Source organism: Osmia bicornis, chromosome 4 (assembly GCF_907164935.1).
Source record: "Osmia bicornis bicornis chromosome 4, iOsmBic2.1, whole genome shotgun sequence".
Taxonomy (NCBI): Eukaryota; Metazoa; Arthropoda; class Insecta; order Hymenoptera; family Megachilidae; genus Osmia; species Osmia bicornis.
The window spans coordinates 3680827-3702689 of record NC_060219.1 but is presented as its reverse complement, the minus strand read 5'-3'; the positions used below and the strand labels follow the sequence as shown (position 1 = coordinate 3702689).

Here is a 21863-nt window from a genome sequence, read left to right as displayed (position 1 = left end):
TCGGACCTAGTCTACGGACTTTTCGGTTTCTTTTGATTATTCTTAGTTTTTTAGTTTTTAAAATAGCATTAGCAATATCGAACAGAAAATCAATTTCATTTTATAAAAGATAAATTACAATTGGTAAAATCTCAGACTCAAAACCCTCGTTATCGCTTAATTTCTTAAACACTTGATTAAATGAAATTTCAAGTGGTAACAATCAACTCGATAAAGAAGACACTTTGGTTGACGTGCGTGGACGAATCGGGAAACCAAGTAGAACGAAGTAGGACGAATTAAACGGCGCCCGTAAACGACCCGGCGCGAGGGGTACGCTGGCTGACAAACTCGCTGACGGGTTTTAATTAGCGACAGGGGAGGAGATTAGACGAAGTCAGGCTTGCAGCCGTGCTGCCGTCACTAATGCATCTCGGAATGGGATTTCAAGGGGTAGGGGGTGGAAGAGTGAGACCTCCAGAAGTGACAATTTCAGGAACGATTAGCCGTCACGCTCTGAGTTATACGCTTACTAAACGGAACACCTCCCTTTCCACTGCTTTGAACCGCGGCGCGTATTTCGTAAAAATAGAATTAGAAGATGCGAACCACGTTACATTCTCTTTCTTTCTCCTCTCGGCGAGGGTGGCGTTGGAAAGAAAAGTGACCGTGGCTGAGTCGGGAGAAAAAAAAATTAGGCCGGTGATTATACGTATTAAAAGGAAGGAATAAACCACTCGTTTATTTTCGGTACCCAATTCAACCGAGGATACTTGTTCTTCGAGAGTGGGACGAGTGTGACCCACGCTACTAACTACTCACTGATACGTGGACGCATCGTAAAACGATATTCGAATAGACTTTCGTCACCATATTCTTGCTCGTCTCTATGTTCTTTCGTTGGAAGGGGTCGGGAATGGTTTAAGTATCCAAGCAATATTGTAAGCCAATCAGAGACAATTCGTTCGTTATGATGTTAATTGAATTTTTTCATATGCTATGAACATTTGCATGTAAATATTCCTACGTCGAATAGATTAGTATATCTGAACAAAATATATGTTAATTTAAATTCCACTTACTTATTAGTATCCTCTCGTAAATAATAATATTTATCATAAAATTAAATTTTTCAACTTTTTTCGTTAGTAAAGATCGAAACGACACGGGGAGTAATAAAGTAAAGGCAAACGGAAGTGATAAATGTGTCATAGCAAAACGAATTGAAGTAATTAAATGTAAATTACCTTTCAGGTCGAACGTATAATGACTTGAACCAATATCCGGTTTTCCCTTGGGTGTTGACAAACTACGAGACGAAGGAGCTGGATCTCAGTTTACCCAGTAATTATCGTGACTTATCAAAGGTAAGTAATAATAGGATACGAATAAGAATCGTGTATTTTACGATGTGATTATTATTCAATTATTTGATACCTTACAACAGCCTATTGGAGCGTTGAATCCAAGCAGAAGGGCTTACTTCGAGGAACGTTTTCAAAGTTGGGAACACGACAGTATACCACCTTTCCATTATGGCACCCATTACTCCACGGCTGCTTTTGTTTTGAATTGGATGATACGTGTGGTAAGCTCGTGCTATATATTTTCAATGTATTACGTGGATTAATTTTGAAATTTATCACAAATGATCTCTAGTTTCTCACGATTTGAGAACTTATCATTGATACAATTATTTATTTTTTAAAGCAGTAGTAATACCCTTTGATACCAGATTTCTGTCAATTAATATCCACTTAAGTCGATATTTTGTAAATAGAGCTCAATTTCATGGTCTATATTGGAGAGGCTGCCGCAAACATCCTCGAAACACCCCAACAAAATCGTCCGTTCTTGGACCGTCTATTTAAGAGACCTGTCCAGTTCGAACCATAAATTTAAGCTACACATTCAGTAGTGTCTGCAAACTAATTTGGGGGCGTCGGAACGCCCTCGAGTCAACGAAACCCGCCTTCCCGTTAAATATGCACATTTGTTTTCTACTGCATTTTCCTTCCTGTCTCTCCGCGACGACGTTTCGTGGATTCAACGTAAAAATACACCCGTCGCCGGGTTGCCGTTGCATTTTTATTACATACGTTAACGATTCTGTTAACACGTTGGATACCGTTGAATACACTAATGATCGGTATCACGAATTCATTGTAATCAAACAGCTCTTTTCTCTAATATTAATAACAATTATAAAATTCAAGTTTGCCCCATACTGAACATGTAAACTGGCCCGAATGATCCACGATCGAACGACGATCATTTTCCACGTTTACACGCGAATAAGCGTCTTTATTATTTCTCAGCTTCGAGATATCCCGCTGTTCCGGCGACGATATATTGCGTCGTAAAGAATTTATATTGCTGTATAACTGCACCGCTTTTTGTCTCTTCCGCGAGTACCTTTAACGCTTTGGTTACGGTACCGAGAGTTGTCGTGGAGCTGTAAAAAGCCAAACGCGACCGAAACTACCCGTTTCCCTTGGGTCGTTGTAAACGTTTGTCTCGTCGAAAATTTTCTACCTATGCTATGACTGTAAATCAGGATACAACCAGTTCCACGCCTACGCGTGAAATTGACGTCGATCACGGGGGGTCCTTCCGTTAACATTCATCAGCCTGTCAGTGGAACGAATGACTGACATTCGATCAATGAAATTTTAAGTTTGTAAACGTATAACAAAGCGTTTGGGGGCTGTCTTTCGACGCGATGGTGTTAAGATTCTCTGTCATTCATTCTGAAGAACACTTATTTATTTATTATACGTTATAGGAACCCATGACAACGATGTTCCTGGCGCTTCAAGGTGGCAAGTTCGATCACCCTAATCGTTTATTCTCCTCGATCGCGTTATCCTGGAAGAATTGTCAACGGGACACATCCGACGTTAAGGTTCGTTTCGTTTCAACTTCTCAAAGATAATGTATATTCGTTAAATTATCCCGAGTAGCGGATGTGCGCTGCTATTGTTACCGTTCAGGAAAGAATTTTCAAGGAAGAACATAAATTGTTCTGCTCGTTAACAGGAGCTTATTCCGGAGTTCTTCTTCCTACCGGAAATGTTGGTGAACAGCAATCGGTATCGCTTGGGTAGACAAGAGGATGGCAGCTCGGTGGGCGATGTTGAATTACCACCTTGGGCGTCATCGCCGGAAGAATTTATACGAATCAATCGAATGGTACGTGTATAATTAAATAGAATAGAAGGAAAAAAAGATTTTATCGTTATAGTCATTTGCACTGTAGCAGTCGATCTGTGAAATTGTATCTAATTTTTAAAATAAACTGTATCTTTTGTATTTCCAAATTTTATAGGCACTCGAATCGGAGTTCGTGTCTTGTCAATTACACCAGTGGATCGATCTGATATTCGGTTACAAACAGAAAGGTAAGACTTCGACAAATTATTTGGTGCTTTATTTATTTTATAATAAACGGCCTTGCCTATTACAAATCGTTAAGAGGATATTCGTTAAATAAAATGAACATGATTAATGCGGTGTTCATACAATGGCGCGAATGGTAGAAGAGCGAGCCGGGTGTTGGGACACGTTGAGTCGAGTCAAATTAGATCTCTACCGATGGTAATTGCCGGTGGCGCCTCTATATCCGGCGCTTCCTCGAAGATGCTGTCGCAGAGGAACCAAGAGACCGGTCCCGGCGCTTGCCGCGCGTATGGAAGGAATTAGTTTTTAGTTAGGCTTCCTCTTGGTCTTGTCCCAACCAATTAGGCACGTGTGCAGGACGCGACAATGCGTGCCACCCCTAATATGCAACACATTTACAGCCGGTTGCACGAAAGACTACAGTCAACCGGAAATACAGGCCGCGAGAAATCGATGCAAGGTTCGAAAGTTGACTGCCTGAACAAAGATATGGAAAAGTGCCATTCAGTTTTCCAGAAAATTAATATTAAACTCGAGGAAAATCTTTTCGCATATTTTCTTTTAAACCCCTCTGAATTATGTTGCATTTATTTCCATTCAGGTCCAGAGGCTGTTCGAGCAACAAACGTTTTCTATTATCTAACGTACGAAGGTAGCGTAGATCTGGACACCATAACAGATCCATTGATGAGAGAAGCCATCGAGAATCAAATACGAAACTTTGGCCAAACACCATCGCAACTTCTGATGGAGCCTCACCCTCCGAGGAGTTCTGCGATGCATTTGGTAAACTACGTTTAATTTCTATTACTTCATGCTTCGATTAGCGACCTCTTAGAACCTTGTAACAGGAAGAGTGTGCAATGTATCGTAGGTATTCGTTTTAGAATAACACAAAGAAAGCTCCATATGTAAGCTAGTCTATCAAATCTATCTTCCTAGACAAAGGATGATCCATTAAATTCAGTACCGTTCTATAGAACCATCAGAATCATAGTTTTAGTACCATTTAATCTTATCATGCGATTATGTTTGAAATTATATTTTCAATTTTTATATATATTCGACTGAATTAACGCACGATGAGATTAAAACGTTTAGTCTCCGAAATACTGAAAGAACGTAAAATTCCGTTCCTTAAATCTCAATCATTTATTCATCTTTAAAATAAATTACGAAATGCGCGTTTACCTACACACACGTACAATGCACGCTTTTCTTTCTGTTCAATCGTACCGAACGAGAAGAGTACCGCGAAGTTTGACAAGACGTTGCCGCCCGTGTTGCAGTCGCCGATGATGTTCTCGAGTATCCCGGACGACGTGTGCATGACCATCAAATTCCCATCGAATTCGCCGATTTGTCACATTTCGGCCAACACTTATCCCCAATTACCTTTGCCGTCCGTCGTTACGGTCACCACCGGCCAGCAATTCGCTGTCAACAGATGGAACACTAATTACGCTGGTAAGCAGTGGAAATTTAATGAACTTCACTGTTCCTATAAAATCGATCATCTAATACGAATTGATTTTCAGCTTCCGTACAATCACCTAGCTACGCGGATACTCCTCAAGCTCAGGCTGCGAATCAACCGATGTCCATGGATCCTGTTCTCTGTAAGCGCAATGAAAAGCGTTGACAAAGAATTTTCAATTGAAATATCGTTATAATTGATCCGTTTATTGCAGCGCAAGCAGCGAATAGCTCCAATCCAGCGCTGAGAAGACATTTGGGAGACAATTTCAGTCAGAAATTGACGATTCGAAGCAATTGCTTCGTTACCACGGTAGACAGCAGATTTTTAGTCGCTTGCGGATTTTGGGACAACAGTTTCCGTGTGTTCTCCACTGAAACTGGTAATCATTTTTCTACAATTATTTCTTTGATTTATAAAAAAATATAGGACCTCCGAGGGAAAGTTTGAAGCGTTGAATAATGGAAAGTCGGATATAAATGTTTTCTTTTGCAGCGAAAATTGTGCAGATAGTGTTTGGCCATTACGGGGTCGTCACCTGTTTGTCACGCAGCGAGTGCAACATCACTTCCGATTGTTACATAGCATCCGGAAGTGCCGATTGCACCGTCTTATTGTGGCATTGGAACGCAAGAACTCAGACGATCGTCGGAGAGGGTGAAGCTCCAGCACCAAGAGCAACCCTCACAGGACACGAACAACCGGTTACGGCTGTAGTTATATCCGCCGAGTTGGGCCTGGTTGTTTCCGGTTCTTACTGTACGTAATCACATACCTCTTTCGTGATATCTTATTATTAATACACGTTGGTCAACTATTTTCTGTTCATAGATGGACCAGTTCTCGTACACACGACTTTCGGAGATCTTCTGAGGTCGCTGGAAGCACCGAATGGATTTTCATCCCCTGAAAATATCGCGATGTCACGGGAGGGTGTCATTGTGGTGAACTATGAACGTGGTCACATAGCTGCGTTCACCATCAATGGGAAACGTCTTCGTCACGAGTCCCATAATGATAATCTTCAGGTAACTTAGATGTCAAGTCTTAAGTTAGAACCAGTTAGACAATTTCAATAAAAATAATTCGATTTCAATTAATACTTCTTCCTTCCAGTGTCTACTTTTAAGCAGAGACGGCGAGTACTTAATGACAGGTGGTGACAAACGAATCGTGGAAGTTTGGAGGACGTTCAACCTGGCTCTTCTCTATGCATTTCCAGCATGCGAAAGTAGTGTCCGTTCTCTGGCACTTTCTCACGATCAAAAGTAAGTATCTTCGAACTGAATTTTTGACCGATTAAATATTGTTGCTTTGACAATAACCATGAAACCTGTTTTCAGGTTTCTACTTGCTGGTCTAGCGAACGGATCGATCGTGATATTCCACATCGACTTCAACCGGTGGCACCACGAATTCCAGCAACGCTACTGAGAATGTTTTGCGTACGTCTAGCAAAATCGAACGGGATACAAGCATAACCCGGCTGTTGTTTGACTATTTTGCACAATACCAACAGATTTTTCTTAACGATGGACTCGTTGCAGTGACGACAGCTATGCAACAGCCATTTTCACTATAATCCTACGTGTACTTACTCTATTCAATGAAATCGAAGAAACGCATTGTGCAATGAGATTGAACAATTTACTGATAGGAGCAACGAGCAACGACGCTTTCGTAAACGTTTATTACAATCAAGTAGTGGGCGCGGAACAGTAGTCGGCGAGCAGCAGGTAATATTTAGCGTTCTAGCAATAAACAAAGAGAAATTCGCTTTTCCCGCGACGAGATAAACATTCGATATAAGCAGTGCTTCCGTGAATCGACGAGCAGGCGTGCAGAATCTTGTGCCGGTCAAGCGTTATTCCGCGATCTCGAACGAGGAGTCGGGAATCGTACATTGATGGACGTTTATCTCGTGTCCTCGAACTGTCGAGCGTGCAAGGAACGCGATGGAAGAGAGAGGTTCGCGAAAGAAAATGAAGTAGACGTGTCTTTCTGGAATCGCTAGTCAATTACGAACCCACACGAATCTATCTGTACGCTTGCGAACACTCGAAGGTCGATTCTCGACCATGTCCTTCGAGGATAACGCGAAGAGATCCTCGGACAGCACGCTGGCGACCGAGGGAATCGCAAACACGCCGAGGTCGCGTTGTTTTTCCGCCTCGAAGTACGCTCGGGTACGATCGGATTCCTACCCGCGATGCCAATAACGTCCCGTGTAAATACGATTATCTCTATAAATATGCATATACGATATAAATACGTACATATTATATTCCGTACTAGGATGACGAGCGAATGAGCAAAAGACGAGGCATAGATACGTGTACTCGTTTCAAAGTATTCCATTGCCTGTGTCGCGATTGCTGCTCGTGATACGATACACTTCTTCGGCTAAGCACTTAGTTCAGTTTAACGAGACACGTAAGAATGTAGAGACACACCTACGTGTAGCGATCGAACCGATACCGATACATATCGATACTGGAGTAACTCGAAATTTTAGATACTTAGTTTCGATTTTCAATACGAATTCTTCTTGAAGAGATACTAAATCAATACAAGTACTTCGTCGGATCGATACCTGTTGGATACTTCATGAAATTCTCGATGCTTCATATCCATCTGGATATTACAATTTGATGTTTAACCCTTGAAGGAATTTTTATATTTTCGAGTTTAGACTTTTATATATCTATTAAAGTGTTAATTCTAAATAAAAAAGAACTGCCATACTTTTGAAAAAATGCTAATAAATTCAGAAGAGAAAAATATTTTTATTTTTATTCTAACTTCAAGTTTTTAATTAGGGGACCAAAAAACCCTTGTATAGAAATACTTTCGTTGAAGTATCAAACGAGTATCGATCCTCTTCGATAAGGTATCGACATTATTGATTCGGTATCGTTTCGATCACGATACGTTAAAGAAATACACAAACAAGATTCCGTCACATGTACACGCAATGGTTCTCGAGTATACACATTTGCACAAGAAGGCACTTTCGCAAGGGACGATCGATGCTTTTTCTTTCGCAATGCCGCGTACGCTGAATCGCCCTTAACACTTACACACACCATCACCAATCACCATCGATCAGCCCGCAAGAACACTTCCTATACCCTTAAATGTTCACGTCCTTCGAAAGAGATCCTAATTTTTATCAAAGCCGTCCAGCTTAACTTTGCGAGGATATTTCTTGGTATTTTCGCACGCGAGTTATAATTAATCAGCAAGAGAATGTTATAAATAGGCTTATAACAAGCGAGGAATCACATGGATCCCGAATTCATTCTCGAGGTTGTTCGTGTGTGAACGTGTCGCCCGTATGACGATTCGAATGGAACAGAAGGTTCATTTTCACGAAAAGTAGCGATGGAACAGTGAAAAAGAAAAGAAAACGACGCGAAGATCGAACGAATCATGCGATTTATTGAAACAAAAAATTGGAGAGGAATGTAGAAATGAAAGTTAGACAGATCGTCTACTCGTCGTTTCGAATGTAAAAAAAGAATCCTAGTCACTCTTTCGAACAATGTCGGCGTTCATCAACGAGTATTACATAGAAAGCGTGAATAGTAACGTGAAAGGTTCTTATCGCGTGCATAGCTTCGATTGTTTGCACCTGCGATTCGGTCGACGTAGCACCGTACACGGTTCGCTTCTAAATGTAGGCCAGCGAGTTTCTTCTTTTCTTAGTCGTTCTAGATCTCGATACGTTTCCTTTCGTTGACGATCGATGACGTGACTTCGAGTCAGAGGATCTTCGTACGAAAAAATGATAAGAGAAAAAGAAAAGACAAGCGTGGAGCAGGAGAGGAGGACAAAGAGGAGCGAGGGCGCGAAAAGAGAACGGTGTGAGAGGAACAAGGGATTAAATGAGAATAATTCGGTGCGAGAGTGTTACGGTCTCGTCGGTGATCCTCGCGACGCGTTTTCTTTATGCTGCGCGCGTTCGTGCGCGATTTCGCGGATCATACGATTCGATGCGGCTACAAGTACTTAAAGAAACAGGGATCCGTTGACGCGGAGATGAAATCGAACGAGAGGAAAAATTGTCCCAAATACGCGAACGTCTCAGGATATGTATCTAGTCAGGACTTGCGCGCGTTTTGGATGCGTCGCGGATTACCGGCGGTCCCGGATTCCTTTAGATATCGATAATACACTTTAAATAAATCATATACAGTACTGTCGTACGTGGTAGATGTAAAAAGATGTAAGTGCATGGTGCATTCGTCGTTCAATAGCGATCAATCACTCTTGAGCTTGCTAAGTACCACGATGTAACGTGTAATACGGTTATTAAACAAACAAAAAAAACAAATATGCATTTAGCCTCGGTACTTATTATTGTGCACCTGACACGCCGTCGAGGCGTGTCGATCGCTCGTTAATCGTACAATTTATACACGCATAGGACAATGTTACGTGTGCAACAATCGTGTTAATTACAATGGTATTATCGCTGCTATACGTTATGGGCGTGCTTATGCATGATTGTTCGTATCGTTTCGTTCGCGTGTCGAGAGAAAGAAAAATTGAGACAACGACGAGAGCGTGCATGATTGAAACAAGGAGAAAAAAAAGAAGAAAATGACAAAAAAAAATAAGTTACGAGGATGAGATATTGGAGCGTGAACATGTTGTGTAATGTGTGCGTGAGAAAGGGTTATCGTGCCTGGTGCTTCGGATAATATTAATTTCACACATTGTACTTAAGTGTACAGACGCATACTATCGACACCTTATTTTCGCTACGATGAAAGTAAATGAAAGAGCAAAAGGAACGATGCAATGAGTTAAGGCATGCACAACATTCCATATGCATTTCCTGCTTTACGACGATTCGTGTTCGCGCGCCTCGTTTGAATTCGAACGGTTTGCCGCGCCGCGACTGGCGCGGCGGGAAATTCGAATCGGTCGCGATTCGACGGGGCGCGCAAAGCAGCGTAATTCGTGAGAATGTGTAGCGTGGAGAACGAAAGAAACAAATGAGATGCGAGATAAAAAGAGGAAAAAAGAGAAAACGAAAGAGAAAAGCAGAAAGATTTTAAACAGAGGAGTTTTTATATTTGTTTATAGGTGTGTGAGAATGCTGCACTTTTCGAGCAAGTTGTTAGTAAATTCCCTCCATATTGCTATATACATATATATATATGAAGAAAAGTATATATATATATAAAAAGGAAGTTAAAAGGAATCAATTCTCTGTCCGTAATCGAACTTCGGTATATACATAAGAGTAACGCTACTATTTTAAATAACGCTAAGTACAACGCTACAACAAAGGTTTGCCTATAATATTATTATATGATTATAACTACAATTTATTCTCATGATTATTAATATTGATCATTATTAATTATTATTAACATTGATTACCAAGTATATTTGATCAGTACTCTGATCACATGTTTGTGGTTGCATTTCACTTGTACTTAAATGATTATTAATAATCGAAACGAATCACACAAAGCAAAGATTTGTACAATTCGTGTATCATCGGATCGACCACGTGTTTTTGCGTTATTCGTGTTGAACGCAGGAAAACGTGCGAGATGATCGCGAGTATTTCGTGTAAAGAGACGAGAAAATGAAAAAGTAACAAAAAAACGAAGGGAGAAAAAAAAGATGAAAAACCCGAAGATTAATGGATTCGTTTAGATACGAAGCTGCCCGTAGAAGTACTTAACAAGTGTAGATTAATCGAACGTTCTACGTTTCTAAGCGTAATCACGGGCGGATGAGAGGGAAAGAAATAAAAAAAAAGCGCATAAACGTCGCGGAATAACATTTACTCGAACGCTTAGTCGTTTAGAATCGTAAACCTGTTCAGTATTTAGCAGCGTCGAGAAAGAAGGTAATCGCGACGATGATTTTGATGCAAAACGAATTCTTCGATCGTCGAGAAACAAATCATCGCCGCGTGTTTCTTTCCCTCGCGAAGCAATTTTTCCAATCAATCGATAAGAAGTCAATATATATACAGAGATTGTAGAGAAAACAGAAGAAACAAAGAAAAAAAAAAGATGTTGAGAAAAGAAGTTGAAGAGAAGCAGGATAAGAAAAAAAAAGAAACACAAGTGAATAATAAAATCATTGTAGCGAAATCGTAGAGCTGCGTTCGTTAACACCGAGGATCCATCGAGTTCATCTGCGTCAAAGTAGCGTTTTATAATCGTGAGTCCGTTTCTTATGCGTAATAAGCGATACGATTTAAAAAAAAAAAAATTAAAAAAAATAAAATATATATTGTACAGCATTTGTAATGCTATATAAACACGAGCCATCCGCTCTGGATTAAGCTTAAGCCTCATCCGGTTAACACAAAGACTTATTAATTAGTCGCTGCAGTTACATTTCTTCAAAGACTGAACATCGTTCCGCGAAATATTGTTTTCTACATCACACACAAATCGCCACGTTGTCATTGTTGTTAATCGTAATTTCGAGTCAGGTATTCTAGAAAACGTGAATTCAAATTGCTGTGAATTTTCAATTAGTAAAAAGGACAGACGTGAAAAGGAAAGGCAGAGATAAAAAGGAAAGAGGATAATATAGGAATAGTGAAAAATATGAATCGAAGAGGAAACGAGGAAGATAAATATGGCCTAATTCTTTTTTCACAATCTGCGACACAAGGTAGAGTTAGAAAAGAGCACCAGAACGATAGATGGTACGATGTTCGATCGACGAACAAATGGCTGCAATTAATTACCCTTGTCAAAAAAAGAACCTCGATGCTTGTCTAATATTAATTTCTGAGGAAAGCCAAAATTGGTTACCGGTGACGATCAAGCCTCGTCGACGACACGGACGACGCAGGTTGTTTAATTCCCGGCACTTTTAAAAGGATACTATTTAAGTAGAGGTATTTAAGTCGTTGCTACATAACAGTATAAGCTCTATTGCTTATTTTATACTTAGTATTATCGTAACGTTTCGATTAGAGTTAACATAATGGGAAAGCTGTATCTTAGCATTAAGGTAGATTTAATCTGTAAAGATAAGTAGTCAAATAAATGAAAAGTACATTTGATGTTGCAGATGGTTCTTCCTTTACTTTCGTCGTACCTGATTTTTTTCCAAGAGAAATGAAGAACAAAGGATCTTATATGGTACCGAGTTTTATTTATTTCATTCACAATCACGAATGGACAGCTGCGTGCCCGGATATACAGTATAGATAAATACATACTCGTTAGAAAATGCATATTATCACCGGTACCGTGATACCTTGACTCGATTCGCCTGCAGTTTTTGGTTAAATAAGTTTACGGTGTCACTTTCATGATTAGAATAGACTTTAGTCTGCTAGCTGATTTTCACGCTCTTCTGATAATAATTATCCAGTGAAATTGATACCTGTCAGCCCGCATCGTCGCAATTGATATGTACGCGTGTCACAGAGTATCGACAGCGGTGTCAATAGTTGATGGGCAATCAATATTCTATCCTGCCAATTTCCAAGCAATTCGTAATGATTGATCATACTGGTGGTCTCCAAAGAATTGGTCCAGAATAACACATTGTTCGAATAATAATACAATTTCACGATTTTTAATAATTCCAAGATCTTCTCAAAACCCCTGAAATTCAAGAAATTTGAATCGTAAATGATATTCAAATTGAATTAAAATTTTCTGATAATTCAAAATAATTGTTATCAGCCCATCGGTAGTCGAGTGCGAGAGGATGCTGTGATTGAAATTGCTCGGACAGATCCAAACGATAGAAATTGAACGATATCGTGTATCAACGTTACTCCAAATCACCATGTTCACGTACAAAATCATACGTTTACTTGAACGAACATCGACGGCTATGCACATTAACACTACATCGAAACGAATACAAAAAACGTTAGAATAAAAGAATCGACACATTAAATACAGTTCGACGACGTCAAATACACATTGGTGTCCTCGATTGGACACGGTGTTCTGTATTCAAAATAAATACAGATCAAATATATCGTTCGATAGCCTATAGAATAACATCCAATTTTTTCTATTGTATCCGTTCCTTACGTTCGTAGAAAAAATGTTCTCCAAGTTGACCCACTTCGTACGACTACTCTAATTTACAAAATTACGTGTCCTTTCCATTTGTTCTTTTTTTTCTTTTTTTGTTTCCACGAAGCTCGTGTGAAAGTTATTCGAATAAGCTCAGTCTGTAGTAGAATGTTCGCAATTTGTACGAAAAATACAGTTATCTTGATTAGTTTTGTCCGCGATGGGCGTCGCTGGAACGCGAAAACGAGAAGTGCAACAAGAATTCTAGAAAAAGAAGGCGACCTCACGGGCAACCACGATCAAATTGACTGGATACGATCTGGTACAAGGATTATACATAAATGTATATATATTTATATGGATATATGTCTGGCTACGTATTTTCAGGATTAACCATTAAAAGCTTTTTTTCATCTTGTGCACTACGTTTCGCTATTCTACGCTACTAATACTACTTTTCTGTGTATTGGCACATTTTCTTCTAATTATCACCGTTTTTCGGTTATTAGTCGGATACTAATCTATTCGCTATGCATGTTTCGGTACAGATTGGGTATACTTTCAGCAACATGAAACACAGAATGCTGTCACTACGTTAGATCGTTAAATCATATCGGTTTAACCCTTTAGCTGCTACACATTGTAAATTAATATCGTTTATTGATTTCATTTGTGTTCAAAGGGCTTTTTGTTAATATTCCAACTATTACTCTTAAATATCGTGCATGAAATTTTCGTTTCCACAGAAAACCAAGAAATGGCTATTTTTTAAACCTTCCGCACCTAAAGGGTTAATACTGTCTTCTTAACTATTTCTTTCATTATTTCAACATTCCTCTTCGCTCATCCGCTTTCCAGGGACGCCCATGTATACTATAATATCCTCTGTTTTTCTATAGAATCTGTACCACATCGAAACGTTAACTGATTGCACGAAATCATTAAATCGTGCCATTTTGTACATTCTCCTCTCTGTCCGTGATCTCAAGTGAATTTTCACGTCTACGTGTACATATTTTCACGATACATCATAGATGCACGCGTTACGATATCATACGTGCCACGCATCGTTCGCGTTGATTTACTGTTCTCTACGACGTGGCCTTCCACGCGTGTCACACGCGTCCTATTATCGAGCACACGGGATATTTTGCCTCGATATAACGTGAACTTATTGGTACATGTCCTCGTATGGGTCGCATTCCCGCGCGTGTGCACGCGCTTCCGGCCTCGTTATCACAAACGGCGCCCTTCGACGAGCTTTATACCTAAACACGTATCATGTTAAATTAAGAACATTTACGCGAAAATTGCGTACGAGCGTGAATTAGTAAACGTTGCTTCGCTACATCTATTCTCCCTTTTTCTCGTCTCCTTTTTTTATTTTCATTTGTTAATATTGATGTTGTTACTAAACACGGTTTTGCGTACCCAATGTACGCTCTCGTTCAGAAGTCATAGAGTATTCATTGAGATTTCACGAAAACTTAAAAAGAAGTGATCGGAATTTAGAATAAATTCTCCATGTATCTTGAATACTATTTTCAATAATTTTGACGTGTTGAAAACTAACAATAACAAAGTTCGCGTTCCTTCTTTGATTTTCATAATTCTAAAAAATGAAGTGTCTTGTGGCCTGTGATTTTTGAACGTGAGTGTACAGTGGACCAACGATACAGCGTTATATGTACGTTAACAATAGGAATATTGCTATTCGAAGACTAAAGAAAGATCTACATATGGATTACATGGCTTTATTGTCCTTAGAACGTTTTTTCGCGGTGTCATGCATCGGATTGATCGATAGAAACAAGAGTGTTACGGAAGCACGAAAGTGGTGTCCGATCGTGATAGATCCCTGAAGGATCACACGGTTCGTCATTGAAAACAATTTTTGTACCTACTATTTGTGTTTTGCCAAGTTATCGTTCCTGCAGGCATCAGTATACACGTTTCGCATAGAAAAGATTTAATCGCGCTGAAGCTTATGATGATTGGTTAAACTTTCTCGTTGCGTGGGCGTACGGAGGAATGACCGGATTGCAACAGAACTCTTTGATGGATTAAGCGCAACGAAATAAACATATAATTTTCTTTCGCTTATGAAATTAATGCAATAACAATGCTACTTAAAATTCCTTTGAAATTTTTGTACCTTCTAGTAATTTTGTTGTATTGAATTTGTAATATCTATTACGTGCAATTGGTGATCTCGACAGCATTCAGCGCGATGATCAATATAAAACGAAATCCATAAGCAAATACGACTCGTCGAGGAAGACGGTAGAATACGCTTCGAATCACTGACAAGCATTGCAAACAATCGTGAAGCAATATCGAGTAGAAACGTGCACGTTCGATCCCTTTTTCGCGATGCAACGATTACTTACTGCAACAATTACTAACAGCTGTGCGTACAACGAAGACTCTAGTACTCCACAATGCTCTGCTCGACAATTATTTTCCAATACGCGAAATTTTGTTGAATTCTCTTTTGTTATCTGACCGTCGCGTCGTTCAATCGAAGAGCAAGGTGTATAGAATGTGAAAATTTATGTTTTGCAATTGAAGAAATTGGAAAAATTTGCTCGTTCACAACCGCTTATTGAGTCAGTGTTTCTCTCTCGTTGATAAAATATACGATCAGTGGAATTGATAAACGATTCTAGAATACAGGGCCAGCCTGAATTCATTTCTTCAAAAAATAAACTATTCTATCTTTTTTTCTTATCTCTCTCGCTTGCTCACTCTCATTCTCTCCCTCTCTTTCTCTCGTTTTGTATGTTCTTATCGATATTAGGGATACTTTGTTTTTTCATCTTGGATATTTTTCAAAAGTAGTTTGAGCAACCTCGTCCTTCCATCGACTCTCTATATCGTACTAAGCTTTACAAACATTTTATTACTGTCTACTGCACGTTTACTATTTCACGCTCACCGCACGATATATTATGTTTCAAAGCACAGAGTTTTATACTGTTTGGTTTGTATTTTGCTTCTGTTTCATCCGAACCTGTTGAGATAGAAATTGTACTTAAGTCAGTCAAGCGATGTGCATTAAATGACGACAGAAGGAAACAACGCCCGAAACGACGTCCGACAAAAACTGCGACTTCCCGCGATATTTATCCCAGCCGTACTGTCTTCATCTGTAAAAAATATTTAAAAAATCGGGTATTGAACCATCACATATTTCCCATATCGATATTGCTTCTAATTTCAAACTCAATTAAATCCCTCTAGTTATAACAACGAATTAAAATCGTAACACAATTTGCATAATATAATGAGCTGGTACTCAATCCAGACCGTGCCAAGATTAGAATGTATATTGAATTGAAACAGTCGTCGATCGAATCAAATCGATCCAGTGACTCACCTACTGTTCAAGCAGCTCAGACTCACTGGAAGCGGCTCCGAATTCACAGCTGGAATGTGACCAGCGACCGTTTCCATCAAAGGATACCATTGCGTCACAGGTTTCCTTGGATTATCCAGCATTTCTAGCCAGTGGTCACGACCGATACCGATGAAACTGGAGCCGATTGCCGTGCAGCCCATTAACTCGTTCGATCCAATTCTGTTTGAGTAAAGGTTAGGCGAAGTTTGTGAATTATCCTACGCTATTCTACTTCTTCTCCTCTTACCTGTCGTAATCGATTACTTTTATTATGAGACTAACGTCTTCGATGTTCTCTGCCGGCACGTCGAATACTAGAATTTCATTATACACCGGGCACAGAGTGTTCTTCTTCACAGTGGTCTTCTTCTTCTTGATCCTTTTGCCTTGGCACAACAGGTATATCTTCACGTACGGGTCTGAAAGTTGATTTATCGCGTTACATTTATAGAATATCAATCGAAAGAGTTTGTTTTGTATTTGTCTATCTGCTGATTGAACAGGATGCAATCGTTATATTTGATTGGGTCTCGATCTTCTCGATTGCAGTTCACGTTTCAACGAGCGAAGATAAAAATGCAATAAGGATTCATGCAATGTTTCCGAGAAAACAAGAAGATCGCATCTCGCGCGAATCAATATTGCGTGTTGGGGAAAGCTATTTCGAAGCTGGTCCTAGTATTTATCACGGTTCATGCCGAACAATTCGAGTAAATTTACCCGACAATCCTGTTATGTCCATGGCTTTCAGGTTCCTAGCTTTAATTACGGTCACTGTTAGCCGACCAGCTGTCGGAAGGTAGCAAAGCGACAGCATCAATTTACCCAGATCCACCTTTTCCTAAGAAAACAATTGGAAACGTTTCAATATCGCGTTGCAATGCTTTGTGACGACGAATTACCTGCATGGTACGCATAATGTCCATTGTGTATTCGAGTTCGTGTTCAAGATCAGCGCATTCCAATAAACCTTTGACGACCACTTGTCCTATCAAATCGTTTCGAGAGAATCGATCGAAGTCGTATACCGAAAATTGAAGATATCGTTCCCCGAGCTCTTCGTACGACACGCTATTGACAAAATTAATTATTAACGATTCTGTCCTCTAAAATTCCTCATTATCGTGCAGGAATCTGTATATCGGAAAGGAAGGTATACATAATTGTTCTAAAATTTACTGACCTAAATATGAAGGTCTCGTTGAACACGGGGTTCAAATTCTTGCGGTGCACCTTAGTCTGATGCTTCTTCTTCCTGTCAGGGAGGAGATAAACTTTCACGTAGGGATCGCTACTTCCTGTCACGTCCTTCTCTGGTAAATCTCGAGCTTCTAAAACCTAGAATCGACGCCAGAAAGATTGTAGGGACAGCCGAGCTATACATGGTCGTGGAACGAGAACAAAGTTAAGATCTCCGTGGGTTTCTCGATTACCTGTCCTCGCAAGAGATTTATGAACGAACCACGATATATTACACGTACTAATCGATTATAAATCACGAATTCTATGTCACGAAACGTGGGCATAGTGATCTATTTACAACTAATTCAATATCCTTCGAATAACGCGCCGGTTATTATCTAATCCACGTTGCGAGTCGGTGGTAGATCTAAACGGGTGGACGCGCGTGTCCATCACAGGAACTCGGTGCAATTCATTAACGTTATTAAATAGCCGTCGCTAAATATGGCATGCGCGTAATTAGCTCGGTCGAGTGCAATCGTTTAGCTAAATTAGCCCGATGCGTTGCTGCAAAAACGTTCGTAACGTTGCAGACAGCCTCGTTCAGCGTCGACGAATGATAATCGTGCCATTTCCATTCTCTACTATTCACTCGTCGAATGATAATTAATGTTTATGCACCACGTAATTGGTTAATGACGCGGTGTTATATTTATTTCGAACTATCGTCGCGTTTATTTGTTTGCAACTGGAATATGTTTGTATATTCGAAGAACATAATCGATAGCGTGAAAAGGATAAATGAGTTTGAACACACCCTCGCAAATCGAATCATTTATATGCACTTTAATCGCCGGAAAAATCTATCTTCGAAAGGGATGTTGTAGCCTTGACTCGCACTGGCAGATCAATCAATGCAACTGCACGCGATCGAATGTATCGTATTATAAATTGAGATCGATATAATTCCAAGCAAACGAGGAAAGTGGAACGCGAATGTCGATGTTCATTTGCAAGCAAAAAATTCTTTCCCCTGTACCATGTTGGATACACGTTACGTGCGTTGCTTGGAAAACAAGCTTTTGCTTTTGCTGCAATTCAGATGGAATCGAGATGCTTTGGATAAGCATGAAAAACCTATAACGTATTGATATCCGGATAACCAGACATTTCGCCAAGAATATTTGATGCAATTATTTTGATTTGTTCAAAGAAACGTTTGAACGCTCGTTGAAGAAGTTGTTCAGTAACATTGAATCATGTTTCAATCTAATTTCAAAGCTTAATGGCATTTGCAACTTTGCAACAATGTTTCACACGGCAACAAAACTTTTTTATGGTATCTGAGAACTTCTAACAATGTTATGCAACTCCGAAAAGCGGTCAACGGCCGCTTCGGAACTCTGCAATAATGTTCGACAATGTGGGGGATAATCTCTATGGATCTGAAGCTTTGTAACAAAGTTGAATAACGTTTGAACGCTCCAATTTCAGGATTGTACAATATTTGTCAAGTAACAAGTTTCATTTTATTATTTTCCAAGCTCAAGTTCATTTACACTCTTTTAATGAGTTTGGTAATTAAGGAGGTATTGATCATTTTTTGCTATACTATTCTTCTTACGAAGGGAAATTGTGACAATATTTTTATTATCTACTACACGTCAGTCAAATTCAACATCATTATTATATTACGTCGAAATTTGTTCTAGTATCGTATAACGAGCAAAGAAAACGTAGGTTTATTTAAGAAATTTCGAAGCTTACCTTTACGATCAACGACTCGATCTCCTTGTCGTAGAACAGACCAAAACGCAGACTTCCGGCGAACTCCATTTCAGCGGTACTAGAGCTGTCCGCGTCATCCTGTTTGAGCAGCTCTTTCTTGTAAAGTTCCGGCTGCAAACGTGAACGTGCACGGTTAAAACTTTCGGGAAACTGAATTCGCCTAGTTTGTTTCGTTGTGTGCCTTTCAGCGTTGGCCCATTTGCAACGAGTTCTTTGCGAAGTGAAAAATTTCACTCGCTTAACGGGCAAACTAAGCTTCGGGTTGCAGACTGTCTTTTTGCTACCTCAAACCTGTTAACTCGTTTCACCGTCCTCATTTCAGCACAAATAAAACGCGCCATTTATTTTGTTTCAGAGTGGATTCATTTAATTAACAAAATCAGTACGACACTAATGCTGTTTGGATTTATTTTCTGAAGATTAACTTACCTTAATTAATCCAAGACTAGAATCGCTACGATTCTCCAGGCTACAAATGCTGAACTTGATATTTGGAAGGTCTAATCGATGGGAGAGCTGCCTTTGAAAGCTTTGATGTCTCATCGGGACAATGGGTAAAGTCGTCTGACGTAATACCTATAAAAAAATCATGCTTTGATACGTCCATCATCCCATCAATATTTGAACAGGTGATTCCGGAAGTTAGCCACCCTTCCGGAATTCAGGTTGCCTGTTCAACCATCGAGTTTCTTCCACGACATTTCGCTTGCATCAAATTTTCATTTACCCTTTCGGATTAGCCAACCATACACGAAGTGATCTTTTCGAAATGAAAGGCATCAAAGTTTCAGGATTATCAGTGTTAAGTACGAATGCAGATGGCATCGTAACACTTTTTCTTTCTTGCTAAAATTAACGAGTAGGTATTCAATTGTTTTATACCTTCTTGCTGTCTTTCTGTTCCTGGACGTATTCATGGGTGATCGGTTCTGATTGAAGGTCCGGCAACGAATGACTGATACGTATAGCGTTTTGTTGGGACAAATCGCTCTCAGCATCCTCTTCCTTCACGTTTCGTCTCATCCTCATTAACCATCGCCAGGTGGAAGAACATTGGAAACTCACGGCAGCCAACAATAATAATGCCATCAGCGCTACTCCTGTTCCAACCAACAGTTGATACGGGAACGTTTCCGTCCATTCTTCTGCAAACACAGATTCAAGGGATGTTAGCTCTGACGTAGATGAATGATAAGTGATGCTGCGTTAACACATTCGCTACTCATTTGAAAAGTCGTTCGCTGCAAATTATATCATAAATCATGCAAGTACGGTAAATGAAGGAAAATAAAGTACTGCAGCAAAATAATATAACAGACGATTTACGCCTTTTGAGATTATCACGTTGTGGGTGACCAGTGATCGCAATTTGTTGTGTAACGCGTGAACGCAATTTAATTTGTTGAATTTTGTTTGGAATATGATATTTTGTTTGATTTGCACAACTTGGTGTGTTTTGTTCAATTTAATTGTAATAAATGTTTATTTTGCTTGAATTGTATGTAGGGTGGTGTTGTAAGTCATAAAATGTAGAATTTCCGAGGTCGCTAAGGTACCAACAAAACCGGCAGAGTTGGGGCAGGCACAATCCCTTAGCCCAAACATTCGGATACATTTATTCGTGCTTGAGCCTTCCTCGAGACAGTATCGAGGATAAAGAGATTCACTAGACTAAATTATTTAACCCACCGACCTTAACATGTTGATTATAAGACACGAAATAAATTCGAAAGAAAATAAACAGCAATAGTTAACGAGAAGGCTATTAAATGACGCAATCTTTAGAAAATGTGCAGCAATTCCTTCGCGTCATGAATATAAATCGTCGATAGATTTGCAAGTGAAATTAGATTATGATCTTTCGATTGTTTCGATCTTAAGCTGTTACATGCACCACTGGAGACTCGGCAGGAATTCCGAGATATCGTTCGATGCTTAAGCTGTGTAAAGCAGTAGTTAATTAACTTAGATAAGGGAGGACAGAGATAGACGTCCAATGGAGCTAAAAATTTTAATCAAAGGAAGGAACCTCTTCCTGTCTTGAATCGGAGGCACGCAAGGAACGAACGGAAATTAGTATGCTGTTGGAATCGAATAAGCTGTTACTTCACGACGATCGATAACGGGAGATAAACACTATCTAGCTTCCTAATTAAGCAACTTGCCGGGTTATAAAGGTCCCTTTCCTATTTCCAGGAGATTAGAACTTTCTTCGGACCAATAGTAAAGTCTTCGCATTATTCGTAGCTCAACTTCTGGATAATGAAACGTTTCAACGAGCTTTGTTAAAATTACAATAGAATAAAAAACAGTAGAATGTTTATCGTACACGCCTTTTAAGTTCAGGATACGTGACACGGTGACTCATTTACGAACCAGCTGGCGCAACAGTACTTTGCGTTCAACAGGTAAAAATCTTAGACGACTCTCGGCTCGCTAGTTGCGCAACCCTTGGAAGACGATGCAAATGAAGAATAACTCTCGATGTAAAGTACACGTATGTCTCGATGATTAATATAGTATGCAGTATTGTACACGACCCACGAGAAAGGGAAAGCTGGACAGATCCTTGGCTTGGTTGTTTCGAGCGGACAAACGCATCAGCTTGCTG

General features: G+C 39.7%; 2 protein-coding genes across 16 annotated transcripts in view; one reads left to right on the top strand and one right to left on the bottom strand.

Annotated features, from left to right (window-relative positions):
• The window catches only part of LOC114880711 (neurobeachin), a 154524-nt gene extending 142618 nt beyond the window's left edge, over positions 1 to 11906 (top strand). For 9 of the 15 annotated variants that reach the window (XM_046285412.1, XM_046285411.1, XM_046285408.1 and 6 more), the window contains 13 exons: positions 1234 to 1346; positions 1427 to 1567; positions 2765 to 2884; positions 3019 to 3171; positions 3308 to 3380; positions 3980 to 4164; positions 4626 to 4845; positions 4917 to 4997; positions 5070 to 5237; positions 5351 to 5614; positions 5687 to 5883; positions 5972 to 6123; positions 6199 to 11906. In XM_046285412.1, the coding sequence (XP_046141368.1) occupies positions 1234 to 1346; positions 1427 to 1567; positions 2765 to 2884; positions 3019 to 3171; positions 3308 to 3380; positions 3980 to 4164; positions 4626 to 4845; positions 4917 to 4997; positions 5070 to 5237; positions 5351 to 5614; positions 5687 to 5883; positions 5972 to 6123; positions 6199 to 6289 (1958 nt within the window). In that variant the 3' untranslated portion in view covers positions 6290 to 11906. The remainder of the gene's footprint in view (positions 1 to 1233; positions 1347 to 1426; positions 1568 to 2764; positions 2885 to 3018; positions 3172 to 3307; positions 3381 to 3979; positions 4165 to 4625; positions 4846 to 4916; positions 4998 to 5069; positions 5238 to 5350; positions 5615 to 5686; positions 5884 to 5971; positions 6124 to 6198) is intronic. The other 6 variants (XM_046285414.1, XM_046285416.1, XM_029197528.2 and 3 more) reach the window with 1 other exon arrangement.
• A 35-nt stretch (positions 11907 to 11941) lies between these two features.
• LOC114874651 (synaptotagmin-10-like) overlaps positions 11942 to 21863 on the bottom strand; it is a 32502-nt gene continuing 22580 nt past the window's right edge. The window contains exons 2-10 of the mRNA XM_029184185.2: positions 20135 to 20397; positions 19682 to 19828; positions 19232 to 19363; positions 17466 to 17620; positions 17185 to 17353; positions 17003 to 17123; positions 16530 to 16701; positions 16262 to 16462; positions 11942 to 16031 (exon numbers count right to left, since the gene is read on the bottom strand). Of these exons, the coding sequence (XP_029040018.1) occupies positions 16028 to 16031; positions 16262 to 16462; positions 16530 to 16701; positions 17003 to 17123; positions 17185 to 17353; positions 17466 to 17620; positions 19232 to 19363; positions 19682 to 19828; positions 20135 to 20397 (1364 nt within the window). The 3' untranslated portion in view covers positions 11942 to 16027. The remainder of the gene's footprint in view (positions 16032 to 16261; positions 16463 to 16529; positions 16702 to 17002; positions 17124 to 17184; positions 17354 to 17465; positions 17621 to 19231; positions 19364 to 19681; positions 19829 to 20134; positions 20398 to 21863) is intronic.